Source organism: Dromiciops gliroides, chromosome 3 (assembly GCF_019393635.1).
Source record: "Dromiciops gliroides isolate mDroGli1 chromosome 3, mDroGli1.pri, whole genome shotgun sequence".
Taxonomy (NCBI): domain Eukaryota; kingdom Metazoa; phylum Chordata; class Mammalia; order Microbiotheria; family Microbiotheriidae; genus Dromiciops; species Dromiciops gliroides.
Window position 1 is genome coordinate 661,815,256 of NC_057863.1, and position 14,766 is coordinate 661,830,021.

The 14,766-nt window shown below is 45.8% G+C and overlaps 1 protein-coding gene across 1 annotated transcript; it reads left to right on the forward strand.

The window, feature by feature from the left end:
- Nucleotides 1-4,271: 4,271 nt before the first annotated feature.
- Nucleotides 4,272-14,224, forward strand: LOC122747023 (zinc finger protein OZF-like). Its single transcript, XM_043993228.1, has 6 exons — nucleotides 4,272-4,506; nucleotides 5,909-6,043; nucleotides 6,674-6,762; nucleotides 8,021-8,147; nucleotides 8,778-8,873; nucleotides 12,794-14,224. The coding sequence occupies exons 3-6, from the start codon at nucleotides 6,730-6,732 to the stop codon at nucleotides 14,137-14,139; spliced, it is 1,602 nt and encodes a 533-aa protein (XP_043849163.1). The 5' UTR covers nucleotides 4,272-4,506; nucleotides 5,909-6,043; nucleotides 6,674-6,729; the 3' UTR covers nucleotides 14,140-14,224.
- Nucleotides 14,225-14,766: the final 542 nt, after the last annotated feature.

Consider the following 14,766-nt stretch of genomic DNA (forward strand, 5'->3'; position numbering starts at 1 on the left):
ACTAAACCAGAGGACAGATAGATAAGCAGATCCAAGCTAGCTTTGATCTCCACCCTTCCTTCTGATCTCCCTTGCCCTGGGGAGATAAGTTTGGGTGTGGCTGTGGCCTTTGTTTTCCTTAAGAGAGAGCCACCCCTCCCCCAACTCCCCCAGCCACCACCAGTGGGGGATGGTCCTCCCTCACTAAAGGAACTTTCCAGTCAAATGGTCACTGCCATCAGTCCTCTATAAAAGTACCTGCCAGTCTCCTGCTCGAGGAGATTGGTATCTCAGAGCCACATGCTTTGTTCCATACCTATCTCCCCATGAGAAGTCCAAGGATTTCTTTCATGGTTTCCCTTCCCTTGCCCCTAAATAAACTACCATTTTATTCTAACTGCTTTTGTGTGCAAGAGGAATTCCTAAGAACCCCTACCCCAAACCCCGCACCCCATTTCCTCCATTACAGTTAGATAAGTCAATCCAGTTAAGTTCTTGGATAGGGTCTCTGTTTGGAAGTGGCTCATATGGGGAGGTTTGTTTACTTGGCCTAGAAAAGAGAATTATTCCTGCAGCCTGTATCCAAGGTGGTTCAGGAAAATAGTGCAGGGGAGGGCTACAGAGAGGACTTGAAAGAAAAATGAAAGTCAAAAATAGACAGTGAAACTGTAATACTTGGGGAAAAAAAGAGGTGACTATCAGACAGACAAATTAAAAGGAAAAACAAGAAAGATTTAGCACCTAATTGGCCATAGGGAGATGGGGCCAAGACAGAGTCAGGGATGGCGTCTAGGTTGCTAATGTGGAGGAAATCCAGTGAATTTGGGGAAAAACACCTCCCCCAAAAGAATTATCTTGGATGTCAAAGAAACTGAACTGCCTTACAGGACTATGTAAACAGAGACAGACCTCAGGGAAGCCTCCAATAACTGGGGAGTCACCAATAGGATTTTCTAAAGAAATTAAATAGAAACCTACCTTTTGTGGCCCCACCAGATATTCTGGGCATGAGAAAACATCCCCATTGAAACAACCTCTGCAACTCCTGAGAGGAAGGTTAACATTCTCCCCAAATCACCCGACATCCTGCCTCTATACCCAACCACCCCAATGAGCAAAGTGGCTGCCCAGCCTCCTCAGATGGACCAAGGCTGTGTAAAACCCTATTTATGCCTCTACTTCCCCTTGTTCCCTTGAGATGCTCCCCACAGGGCAGCTGCCAGGGAGCTGATGCTACTTTACCTTCAGGCAGGGATTCCAGCTAGGTGGGCCTGGGGGCAGGAAGAACTGAGTTCAAATCTGACCTCAGACACTTTCTCTGTGTGACTCTGGGCAAGTCACTTGACCTGCTTGTCTCACTTTCCTCAATTATGAAAGGAGAATAATGGCATCTACCCCAAAGGCTGCTGTGAGGATTCCATTTCCCAAGTGCTCAGCAGTGCCTGGCACCTGGGAGCTAGAGAAAGGCTAGCTCTGATTGTTCTTACTGCTGTCCAGGAGGTTTTTAGGACCTCTGGGCTGAGCAATTCCCCAACACTGACCTAAACTTGCTGAAGGAACAACACTGATTGTCCTCTGCACCCCAGTGCAGTGTCTGGGACATACAGATGAGGAAACAGAGAGGGCAAGACATCAAGTCACTTAAGAGAGGTGATAGCCATGTGAGAGAGGTTTGGACTCAGGTCTAGTTGACTGAGGTCCAGTATTACCCACTGCACTACCCAGCTAGTTCCCTTCAGAGAGATGCCTGAGAACCACTTCAGAAAAGCAGGCCCAGGACTGAGAGTTATCCCCATGAGGAGTGAGGTGGGCAGGGAGAGAAGGGAACCAAATCAGACCAGAGGAAGGAGTTATTGATTCCTTGGTTATCAGTCCAATAGGCAGGAGGAGAACCAGGACAGGTGACAATCTCCATGGACAAGTGTTTATCCAATGGGTGGGAATGGTTGGCAACAACCATTGCTATGGAGAAGTCAGGGAAAAGCCAATGAAAGGGGATGAGTCTTTAGCAATGAGGTCACTGCTTTTAGCTGACTCAAGGAGATCTGATTTCCAAGAGGTGGAGAAGGAGCAGGGGGTGGAAAAGGAGGGACAATCCCATACAGGGAGTCTCTTCTAGGAAATCCCTGTGTAAAGGAGGAAAGGGAATAGTTTAAGGATGATGGGGTGAAGAGAAGGTTTTTGCTTTTAAGATGGGGAAGTTCTGGGCATTTTATGTTTTTTGTTAGTTGAGTGGATTGAGTGCCGAGAGGAACTTGGTGCTCAGTCATTATCAGTCACGAACGACACTTCCTGACCCCATTTGGGAGTTTCTTAGCAAAGGTACTAGGCTGGTCTGCCATTTCCTTCTCCAGTTTGTTTTACGGTTGAGGAAACTGAGGCAGACACGGTTAAGTGACTTGCTTAGGATCACACAGCTAATAAGTGTCTGAAGCCACATTTGAACTCAGGAAGATGAGTCTCACATGCTGTAGGACTGGTCCTCCATCTACCTTGCCACCACCTAGCTGCCTCTCTGAAGGAAAGACCTGAGTACAGATTCCACCAAGACTTTGTTATATTCATGCTAGGCAAATTACTTGGCAGTCCTCTGTAATAATATGGCTTTTGTCACAGAAACAAAGGCTTTGTTAAACCCCATGTCCTGTATAAATGGGACATTATGTCATCTAATCCAAACCCCAATTCTACTAATTGGAAAACTAGACCACAGGATTGATTTTTTTTTTTTTGCGGGGCAATGGGGGTTAAGTGACTTGCCCAGGGTCACACAGCCAGTAAGTGTCAAGTGTCTGAGGCCGGATTTGAACTCAGGAACTCCTGAATCCAGGGCCGGTGCTTTATCCACTTCGCCACCTAGCTGCCCCTAGACTATAGGATTGAGCACAGGTTTGCTGCAGGCCTCTCTATTCCTCTCCTACTCTTCCCCCTTCCAGACATATACTACATGCCCCAGCCTTTCCCTTCATTTCCCTCCCTCCCCCAAACAGAAAACCAACCCCCAAGCTCTGCTCCCTCCTGCTTGGGGGCTCTCCCCTCGCCCTCTGCCTTAGCTTCCTTCAGGATGGCTCTCAGATCCCCCCTTCTGCAGGCCTGCCCTGGTTTTCTTTCTTTGCCACCCAGCTGCCTCCTAGAAAGGAATCTGAGGTGAGACTTGAAGGGACCCTGAGAAACCAAGTGACAGAGTTCAGTAGATAGGATGTCCCATGTGAGAATAGCAAATAAGTGGTTTCTTGTTTTCTCCAAGTATTCCAGTTTCACTGCTTGCTTATTTATCCCTTTCATTTTTCCTCCAAGTCCTCTCTGTACCCCTCCGCTCCACTATTGTCCTGAGCCACCTTGGATACTGGCTGCAGGAAGAGTTCTCTTTTCTGGGCCAAGGAAAACAAACCTCCCCATACGAGGCACCTCTGCCCATAGGCCCTATGCAGGCATGTAACTGGATTGGCTTATCTAAGTCTATAGGCTTGGGGGGGAAGGTGATGGACCCCAACAGGCACGTCCTCTCAGGAAATTCCAGTGGTCCCCATAATATAGAGGAGCAGGTCTGGATGCCTCCGGATGCTGTCTCTGAAAGTTCTTCAGAACCTGGCCCAGGCGCCATCCGAGGGGGTCACACCCACAGTCCCCTTCACCCAGCCCCGAGCAGCCAAACTGGCCTCTTGGCTCCTGCTCCTGGTGATGCTCGGGCTGGGCTTTGTCTATATGCCGCTGTTCCCATCCTCAGAAGCCGTCCCTGCCTTAGAGCCCTGAGGTCCCTGGGAAAGCTCTTAGTTCTCACCTGAGCAGTGGCAGGCCCCACCCCCAAGCCCAGCAGACAGAGGAGTGGATCTGTGCATGTGTGTGCCTGTCTGTGCGGATGCATGTCAGTGCATGTCTTTGTGCGCGCGTGTATGTCTGTGTGTGCAGATGCATGTGTGCGGATGCATGTCTGTGCCTGTCTGTGTGTGCCTGTGTGTGTGCAGGAATGTCAGCAGATGTCTGTGTGTGCGTGCGTGTCTGTGTGTGCGCATGCATGTCAGTGCATGTCTGTGCTCGCGTGTGTCTGTGTGTGTGCGCATGCATGTGCAGATGCACATCAGCGCACGTCTGTGTGTGCGTGTATGCATGCATGCATGCATGCGTGGGTGCTCCTTCCCTTGGCTTTCTTTTGCAAACCTCCCCCCCCCCCCATTAGGCTGACCAGGGCTAAGGGCGATTCAGCTTCCGGAAGCGAGCTCACCACAGGAGAACACCCCGACCAATCAGCTGGAAGCCGCGTGGAAGGCCCGCCCCTTCCGGGGAGGCAGGAGGGAGGGGCGGTGTTGGTGGATTTCAGTCGGGGCTGGGACCTCGTGGCAGCGCAGAAGCCCCGGGCCTGGCGCGCTGGTCTCTGCTCGAGGACAGCCGGGCTTCCCTCTCCTGGCACGGACACGTGTCCTCTCTCCAGTGCCTTTAATAGATGCCGAATGCCCAGACGGGGGCCAGGTGAAGGGACCCCCCCGCACTGGGTTTGACCCGTCCCAGCCCTCCGAACGGACCCGCCAGGTAGGTGGTGGCCTTGGGGCACTTGTGTCCCTGGGGTGAAGTTTGGAAGCCTTGGAGGTGGGGGGGGGAGGAGAGAGGTCATTCCAGGAGAGGGGGGGCTGGGCAGGGGGCGCTCTGGGGATTAGGAGGATGTACCCAGAGCAGCTTGGCTGGAGGCAGAAGCCCTTAGATCTGAGATCTCTCTGCCTTCTTCCTCAGAGGGGAGATCTCTGCCTTCCTCCTCAGAGGGGAGATCTCTCTGCCTTCCTCCTCAGAGGGGAGATCTCTCTGCCTTCCTCCTCAGAGGGGAGATCTCTCTGCCTTCCTCCTCAGAGGGGAGATCTCTCTGCCTTCTTCCTCAGAGGGGAGATCTCTCTGCCTTCTTCCTCAGAGGGGAGATCTCTCTGCCTGCCTCCCGGGAGCCAGCTCTGCACAAGCAGGTGCCAGGTAGGTCAGACCAAGGGCCCCTCCCCACTTCCTGCTTCTGCTGGCCGTCCTTTCCGTCGGGCCTCTTCTTCCCCCTCTCTTGTCTGTTTGTCCTTTCTTCTAGAAGGGGCCCGTGACAGATGTCTGACTTCCGGAGAACTGGATTTAAGTGAGGCAGGGCTAGTCAGGTGACTGACCCCAGTGGCAAGATAGATATCAGGATGACTGGAGGTGGCCCAGGATGTTGTAAGGCAGGTCGGGTTAAGTGACTTGTCCAGAGTCTCACCGCTAGCAAGTGTCAAATCTCACCTCAAAGTCCTCCTGACTCCAGGGCCAGTGCTCTACGCACCAGGCCACCTAACTCTCCCCTTCTCACCTCTTGGTCAGTGTCCTCTTGGCTGGCCAGGAGCAAGCCTGCCTCCATTCCTGGCTCTGGGGGGTCCCTTGCTACCCATAAAGGAAGCCTGGCCCATCCCAAATGTTCTAGGATGCCATGCCCAGTTTCACCATGAGGTCACAGTCGCCTGACCCGCATATCTCACCCCTAGTATCAGGTGGAGGTAGAGCTCTGGGTCTGGGGTCCTGGAGGCTCTGCCTGGTCTCCTCCCCTCTGGGATCCCCAGCCCTTTCTGCCTCCTGGGTCTCTGCAGGAGGCCAAAGGGAAGGAGTTAGAGAGGGTGGCAAGTCCTCTTCCTGTTCAGGCCAAGCTCACTTCCAAGCCTGACCCTCTCTGCTGTCCTCCTGTTCTGGTTAGAGTCTCTCCCCTGAGGGCAGGACATTTGCAAGTGCTCTGAGACTTCCAGGTAGGTCAGCATCCACCCTGGGAAGAAAAGGCAAAGACACTGTCTCTCCCACTCTGAGATCTTCTCCCTCCCCAGCTCACTTTGCTGACCTCGAAAGCCTCTTTTTTTTCCCCATAGAATGACAGGTTTGGAAACAAATGGTGGGAGATGTTATAAAATTAATTTATCTGATCTGTTATTATTTTTTTTGGTAGGAGACAGAGAGGAGTCTCTGGCGGCGCTCAATCTCTGGGGGTTGACTTAGTTGTAGTCTGGCGTCTGGGAACCTGGCAGAGCACATGTTTCGTCCTCTGTTCCAGACGCTGAATTACTGCAGTCTGAACGGGTTGGTGAGTTAATGACAAATACCTAAGCTTAGCGTTAAGACTATCTATCTGCATTTCTACTTCCTTGTTTCCTTAAATAGTTTAACCTTTGTGGTCTAATTAATCCCCAAGCAATAAAACCTGATCTTATATGAACTCAGAGGCTTCCTTTCTTATTGGCCTGGGAGATATATAAGGGGGAGATTAATGTTCCATATATCCAATTTTTAAAAAATTTTTGCGGAGCTATGGGGGTTAAGTGACTTGCCCAGGGTCACACAGCTAGTAAGTGTCAAGTGTCTGAGGCTGGATTTGAACTCAGGTACTCCTGTTCTCTCTTTATTAATATCTAATATACTTTAATAAATGCGTAATGCCCCCAAACTGGTGCTAAAGCTTCTAACAAACATATATATATTAGAAGCCCCAGTTTAAGAGGGTAGCAAGTCCTCTTCTGTTCACACCAAGTTCAGGTCCAAGCCTGACCCTCCCTGCTGTCCTCCTGTTCTGGTTAGAGTCTCTCCCCTGAGGGGAGGGCCTTTCTAAGTGCTCTGAGACTTCAAGCTCTGTAGTTCCAGGTAGGCCAGTGTCCACCCTAGGAAGAAAAGGCAAGGACAATGTCTCCCCAACTCTGAGACCCTTCTCCCTCCCCAGGCCAGTTTGCTGACAATCAAAGCTTATTCCAAGGAGAGAGCCTGGGACCAGAGAGGATGGCTCCAGGGACCCAGAGACCCTCATCCCAGGTGAGTGCGGCCCATCCACAGACCTGACCAGCATTAGCTAAGGTGGGATCCAGCAGAGCCCAGGAAGCTTTATCCTGTTACATGTACATTGTCCTCTGCAGGGCTGTCAGCAGAGCAGACATTGTCCTCCTGGTTCTGCTCATTTCCTTCTGCCTCAGGCCACCCCAGTCTTCCCTGCTCTCTCTGAATCTCTCTCATTTGTCATTTCTTAGGTCAAGTCAATGAGCATTTAGACAGTGGCTCCTCTGTGCCAAGCACTGTGCCAACCTACTGGGGATGCTCTCTTGTTGTTATTCATCAGTCGGCTTCTTAACTGTTTGTCTTGACTCTTGGTCCCAAATGTTCTAACGTTTTGGGGGCAGTTGAGAGAATTTCTTAGGATAATATAAGTTAATATATGTATTAGCTCCATCTCAAACCCCAGTCAGGAAAAAATATATATATAAAAATGTATTCTTTTTTATAAATGAATGAGTTCTTCATAGGTACTCTTATTTCTATATAACTAAATATTAACATGCATGAATATATTCCATAAACTAGTGAAAACAATCATAAAGCAAAGAAATAAGATTTATTTTGGTTATAACATATCATACTCCATCTTACCCCATCTCTCAGTATTACAATATGTAACTTTACTTTTCTGTAAACAGATTCTCATAACTCTCACTTCAGGGCACATTGTCAGCAATATTACTTAAGAATGCTCTTCTTGCTATTATCCAAGTAGGACTTTATTTCAGCCTTTTAGGAAATTAACCAGGTGGTTTTTTTCTTTGCTCTTCTCAGTGATGACTAATGTTATTCCCCCCAGAGTACAGAATATTGGCCAACTTGTCACAAAATCTTTATAAATTTTCTTAATATCCCTGATGATGTGTAAAATTCCCTTCCAGTGAGGCTGGATTTCATATCACCTTGCTTTCTTCTCCACAGACTCTCATACCTCACTCTGAGAGCACATCCCTTCTCCCTGAGCCTATGGGGAGAAACATTTCACAATGAGACCTTACTCTTTTTATTGAACATTTAGTATTCCATCATGATTCTCAGTTCAGATATAAATGTTCTCCACATTCCATTGGGCTTTTATTAGACATGGTGTCAAGTGTTCTCTCTGACTCTCATCAAGATTAAAGGAGCTTTGGGGCCCTCCCTTCTGTGCTTCAGTTTCTTCTCTGTGTCGATGAGGGTTGGACTAGATGAATTGTGAATTCTTGTTCTCTTGTAAGTGATGGGACTTTTGATGGCTCAGGAGTTGGTGACCTTCAAGGATGTGGCTGTGGATTTCACCCAGGAGGAGTGGCGCCTCTTGGATCATTCTCAGAGAGAGCTGTACAAGGAGGTCATGCTGGAGAATGTCCAGAACCTGCTCTCTGTGGGTAAGGACCTTTGCCCCTGGTGACTGTGAGCTACTCACATGGCAGCTCCCTGCTCCTCATCCTGCCAGGCCTAGCAAGTTTGTCCTGATTCTTCCCTCTTTGTTCCCTCAAATTCCAGTCCAGATGTTGGGAAAGGAAGATAATGGAATAGCCATTTATGTATACCTGCTTTATATCTAGCACTGGGCAAAGTGTTTTAGAATTACTCTCATTTGGTCTCCACAATATCCCTACGATTTTTCTAGTATTATTAAGCCCATTTCACAGTTGAGGGAAGTGAGCCAAACAGAGCTTACACAGCTTGCCCAGGGGTCACAGCTACCATGTGTCTGACATGGGTTTGACCTGGTTTTTCTGACTGCAGGCACAGGGCTTTTACCCCTGCACTACCAGCAGCCTCTAATTTCTAGGTAATGGAAGCTAGTCATTGTGCCTGTTGTCCTTCTAGGAAAGAGGGGAATAAAGGTGGAGTTTTCTGATTCCCAGTGGGCTGGGTGATGTCCGTCTGCCTCCAGAGATCCCAACAAGCCATACCCTGGGAACCATCCTGTCATCTTTGCTTGCATGTCTCCTTTCCCTCAAGAGGAGTAAATTGTATCTTTTCATTCTTTCCTTACTCTGTATTCCCAGGATTTCCAGTTTCTAGAGAAGATTTGCCTCCCCCTTTCCAGGAAGGGGAAGCACCAGGGATGGTAGAAGAAAAAGGTGCAAGGAGCTCCTGTCCAGGTGAGTGACATAAAAGCAGGTGTTTGAGGGCTGTTCTCATAAGAGGTCTCTGAGTGTTGTGGTGCAGGGAGTGCTAGACTTGTGGGCAGGAAGGTCTGACGTGGAAGTGGGTTTTAGACCCATTTCAGCAGCGGGATCCTGGGCAAGGAACTGATCCTCTCTGCCCCACTTTCCTCATCTATAATACAGGGGACTAGGTCAAAGTCCTTGCCTTTCTGTTCCCCTGTAGTGATAAAACAGAACATTTATTAAGCCCAGACCATGTTCCAGACACTGCTAAGCACCTCATCAGGAAGACAAAGAATGGCAAGAGATAGGCTTTGCTCTGAAGGAGTTCAGTCTAATGGGGAAGACACCTTGTAAACAACTATCTACAAAACCAATATATTCAGGATGAATTGGAGATAATCAAGAGAGGGGAGGCCCTATGGGTAGGGAAGACTGGAGGAGACTTACTCTAAAAGGAGGAATTCTATGTGGCGCTTCAGGGAAGCCAGAGCAAGCTAGAGGGGCATCCAGAGAGAACTTGTAGTCAGCAGATGCTGCTGGTCAAGAAACAAAGAAACCTGTGTCACTGATGATTACACATGTGGAAGGAGAGTAAGGAGTAAAAAGAGTGGGTAGGTAAGAGAGGGGCTGATGATAAAGGGCCTTAAGAGCCAAGCAAAGGATTTTATATTTGATCCTGGTAATAGGATGTTTTATCGAGTGAGCAGTGACATGATTGGAAGTGTCCTGTAGTAGATGAATTTGATAGTTGGGTGGGGGATTAGAATGAGAGACTTGAAGCAGTGGTACCGACCAAATGTCTTTTTGTAATAACATCATTTTGTGCCTAATCATGAGGGTTGGAAATCACTGCACAATGAAATATATTAATGCCTCAAACAAGCATCTACACACCATGGCAATTCTTTAGTGCATAAGGTGCCATTAAATCACCTTTAAATTTATTTGTAATTATTTAGAATTTCATTTTTCCCAAATTACATGTAAAAACAAATATTAACATCAATTTTTAACCTTTGTGTTCCAAATTCTCTTCCTCTATCCCCACTCCCCCTTAAGAATGCAAGCAATTCAGTAAAAGTTATACATGTGTAGTCATGTAAAACATTTCCACATTAGTCAGGTTGTGAAAGAAATCAGACAAAAGCAACTTTAGAAAAAGCAACTAACAAATTATGCTTCAGTCTGGGTTTAGATACCGTCAGTTCTTTCTCTGTAGAGTTCTTAAGAATTGTCTTGGATCATTGTATTGTTGGAAAAATCTAAGTCATTCACAGGAGATCATCTTACTATATTGCTGTCATTTTGTACACAGTACAATTCACTTTGCATCAGCACATGTAACTGTTTCCAGGTTTTTCTGATAGCATCCTGCTCATCTTTTTTTATTTTTTTAAACTACATTTATATAGTACTTTAAAGAGATTTCCTTACAATAAACCCACTAGGTTGATTATTGCAAAAGCAATAATAACATTTATACAGTACCTCATAACTGAGAAAGAATTTTCTTCACAATAGCCCAGCAAAGTACCATGTTTTATCATCATCATCATCTTACTTGGCTCTTGTCTCCTGCTTCAGATTTTTTTCACAGTTACTATTGCTGTTTCCCTCAATCATACTCCCTCTCCATGACATTTACTCTATTTTCTATTATTTTACCCCATCCCTTCTCAAAAGTGTTTTACTTCTGACTGCCCCCCCCACCCCCAAATCTGTCCTCCCTTCTTTCACCCCTCCCCTCTTATCCCCTTCCCCTCCTACTTTCCTGCAGGGTAAGACATTATTATACCCAATTGAGTGTGTATGTTATCCCCTCTTTGAGCCAATTCTGATGAGAGAAAGGCTCACTCACTCCCCAGCCCCTCCCCCATCTTCCCCTCCCTTCCACAAGCTTTTTCTTGTTTCTTTAGTGTGAGATACATCACCCCATTCCCCCTCTCCCTTTCCCTTCTGTCTCAGTACATTCCTCTGTCCCCTTAATTTTACTTTTTTAAAGATATCATCCCTTCATATTCAACTCAAACCTGTGCCTTCTGTCTAAATATGCTCCATTCAGTTGTCTGTATAATGAGAAAATTCTTGAGTTACAAGTATCATCTTTCCATGTAGGAAAGTAAATATTCATCCTTTTAATAACACTTATGGTTTCTTTTTCCTGTTTACCTTTTTATGCTTCTCTAGGGTCTTGTATTTGAAAGTCAGATTTTCTATTTAGCTCAGGTTTTTTTTATCACAAATGCTTGAAAGTCCTCTCATTGAATTCCCAGTTCTGGGCTTTTCTTTAGAAAAGTTCTTTAAAGTCCCCTACTTCATTGAATGTCCATTTTCCCCTCAAAGATTATATTTAATTTTACTGGGTAGTACATTCTAGGTTGCAGTCCCAGTTCCATTGCATTCCAGAATATCACATTCCAAGCCCTCTGATCATTTAATGTTGAAGCTGCCAGGTCCTTTGTAATTCTGATTGATTCTTATATTTAAATTGTTTCTGAAGGCTTGCAGTGTTTTCTCCTTTTCTTGGTCATTTTGGAATTTGACTACAGTATTCCTTGGCATTTTCCTTTTGGGGTGTGTTTCAGGAGGTGATCAGTGGATTCTTTCAATGAATAAATTTTCCTCTGGTTCTAAGAAATTGGGGCAGTTTTCCTTGATAATGGCTAGGCTCTTTTCTTGGTCATGTTCCTCAGGTAGTCTCATTATTCTTTGGTTGTCCCTCCTGGATATATTCCTGGGCTGTTGTTTTCTGAAAAGGTATTTTATATTTTCTACTTTTGTATTCTTTTCATTCTGCTTTATTTCTTCCTATTGTCTCATTGAGTCATTAGCTTCCATAAGCCCAATTCTGATTCTTAGGGAATTATTTTCCCCAGTCAGCTTTTACACCTTCTTTTCCATTTGTCCAACCATATTTTCCAAGGCATGATTTTCTTTTTCCAAGCTACTGACTTTTCTCTGGAATGACTCTCATTTCTTTTCCCAATTTTTCTTCTGTATCTCTTACTTAGATTATAAAAACTTTTTGAGCTCTTCCAAGAGGGCTTTTTGGTATCAAGAACAATTCTTCTTCCCCTTTAAGGCTTCACATGCAGGTATTTTATCACTATTGTGCTCCTGAGTTTCTGTTTTGATCTTCCCTGTCAGGATAGTAATTGTTCATGGTGAGGGTTCTCTTCTATTATTCACATTTAACCTCTTTTGTGCCTTTTAAGGTACAAGTTAAGTTCTGTTTCTGGGGTAGAATATGCACTGTCCCTAGCTTCTTTTGCTGGAGGCCAAGGGCCCAGTCACTGGCATTTTGCTCTGAGGCCTCAGCTCCCTGCAGTTGCTGACTGTACTCTAGTGGCCCAGCCTTGTTGGGCCTGTGGGGGAGCAGATACCCAAGCTGACAAATGGCCTTCAGCATTGAAGCCAGGGCTCTCACAACTGGCCTGCTGTGCCACTAGCTTGCTGAGCTTGGACTGAGGGTGCTCAGCTGCTGATCTGTGCTGAGGCTAAGAGCCTTTTGCAGGCTTGCCCAGACAGCCTCTAAGCTGGGTTGAGCTCCCCCTTTACCCTGGTGAGGTAATCTTAAGCCCAAAGATTGTTTCACTCCATCATTTTGGCAGACTTTGCAGCTCTAGAATGTGTTGAGAGGCTTAATTTAACATTGTTTCTGAGGGAAATTTGGGAGAGCTCAGGCAGCTTGCTGGTTTCACTCCCTAATCTTGTCTCTTCTGTTTTTTGACTAAGTGTGTGGCCTTGGGCAAGTCACTCAACCCCAAAGATTGATTTTGCTTATTTTAAATGGAAAATTCTTCGTTTTGACTGAGGAAGTAGAATATGAATGAGTTTCCATTATGTCATTAGAGAACAGAACATATTCAGGTGTATCTGTCTTTCTGTTAATACATAAGTGATTCTTTCAGGTGCAGAGACCAGGTTTGAAATGAAGGAGATGACTACAAAGGTGGGCATTCTTGTGGAAGAATGTTTCTATCATAGATTTCAGAGTAAAAATGGTGCCTGTGACTTCAGTTTGAGAGAAATCTGTGGCTCTAATACCAAGGTGGATAAAAATACTAAGAGTATCTGGGAATTTGGTGAAATTGGAGAGGCCTTCACACAGTCTTCAGTCTTAAATAACAGGAAGAGAAGGACTTCATGGAATGAAGATGTTCAGGACAGACAAGTTAATAAATGGTTTCCTAAACAACTCAAGCCTTTTAAGGCTCATGAGAAGTCCCTTCCAATGCAAATGGATCAAAGTAATCATCTGGAAATGGCCTTGAATTTAAATTCTGATCTCATTAGACATCAGAAAAAAAAGAAATGTTATGAATGTAATCAGTGTGGAAAGACTCTCACAGAAAGATCCAGTCTTGTTAGACATAAGAGAATCCACACTGGAGAGAAACCTTATAAATGTAATCAGTGTGGAAAGGCTTTCATAGAGAAGTCCAATCTTGTTACACATCAGAGAATCCACACTGGAGAGAAACATTATGAATGTTATCAGTGTGGAAAGATTTTCAGAAGGAGTTCCAATCTTGCTAAGCATGAGAAAATCCACACTGTTGAGAATACTTATGAATGTAATCATTGTGGAAAGACTTTCACAAAGAGTTCCCTTCTTGCTGAACATCAGAGAATCCACACTGGAGAGAAACCTTATGAATGTAGTCAGTGTGGAAAGGCTTTTGCACAGCTTTCTGGTCTTTCTAAACATCAGAAAGCCCACACTGGAGAGAAACCTTTTGAATGTTTTCAGTGTGGGAAGGCTTTCATACAGCATTATCATCTTGCTGTACATCAGAGAATCCACACTGGAGAGAAACCATTTGAATGTCATCAGTGTGGGAAGGCTTTCACAATGAGGTCCACTCTTGTTGCACATCAGAGAATCCACACTGGAGAGAAACCTTTTGAGTGTAATCACTGTGAAAAGGCTTTCACAGAGAGGTCCACTCTTATTAAGCATAAGAGAATCCACACTGGAGAGAAACCTTTTGAGTGTAATGACTGTGGAAAGACTTTCACAGAGAGTTCTAGTCTTACTAAGCATAAAAGAACCCACACTGGAGAGAAACCTTATGAATGTAATCAGTGTGGAAAGGCTTTCACATTGAGCTCTAATCTTTCTGCACATCAGAGAATCCATGCTGGAGAGAAACCTTATAAATGTTATCAGTGTGGAAAAGCTTTCACACAGAGTTCCAGTCTTCATAAGCATAAGAGAATCCACACTGGAGAGTACCTTTTGAATGCAATCTAGGGAGAGCAGTGGTATATGCCTAGGAATCAGGGGGACCAGAGTTCAAATCCGGCCTCAGATACTTAACACTTACTAGCTGTGTGACCCTGGGCAAGTCACTTAACCCCAATTGCCTCACCCCCCCCCCCCAAAAGAAATGTTGCCGCTAGGTGGCTCAGTAGATACAGCATGGGCCCTAACCCTGGAGTCAGGAGGACCTGATTTCAAATCTGGGCTCAGACACTTGACACTTATTAGCTATTTTACCCTGGGCAAGTCACTTAATCCCCATTGCCCTGCCTCCCCCCCCCCCAAAAAAAAATTTAATGAATACAGTTAGTGTGGAGAGAAGTTCAGATGCTGCTCCAGTCTTGCTGTGCACATAAGGGAATCAGCTCTGCAAAGAAATCTTAGGAATATAATTAATGTGGTAAAACCTTGAGGCAATAACCATCTCTTACTTCCCATCTGAGAATTCCTATTATATAGTGTAAGAAAATCAAGGGCTTTGCCATGAGGCTGAAGCCATGAGCCTGGATGGAACAGACTTTGACAAGAGCTTAAAGTGGGAAGGGCAAGAATCAAAAAGAACTTAAGGGGACAAGTATGCATGTCAAATAAGTTGTATTCCTCAATGATCATGCTTGG

Coding starts and splice junctions, on each gene's coding strand:
- LOC122747023 (XM_043993228.1), top strand. CDS start 6,730: ATGGCTCCAGGGACCCAGAGACCCTCATCCCAG. Junction 6,763..8,020: donor CCCAGAGACCCTCATCCCAG/GTGAGTGCGGCC, acceptor TTGATGGCTCAG/GAGTTGGTGACCTTCAAGGA. Junction 8,874..12,793: donor TGCAAGGAGCTCCTGTCCAG/GTGAGTGACATA, acceptor TGATTCTTTCAG/GTGCAGAGACCAGGTTTGAA.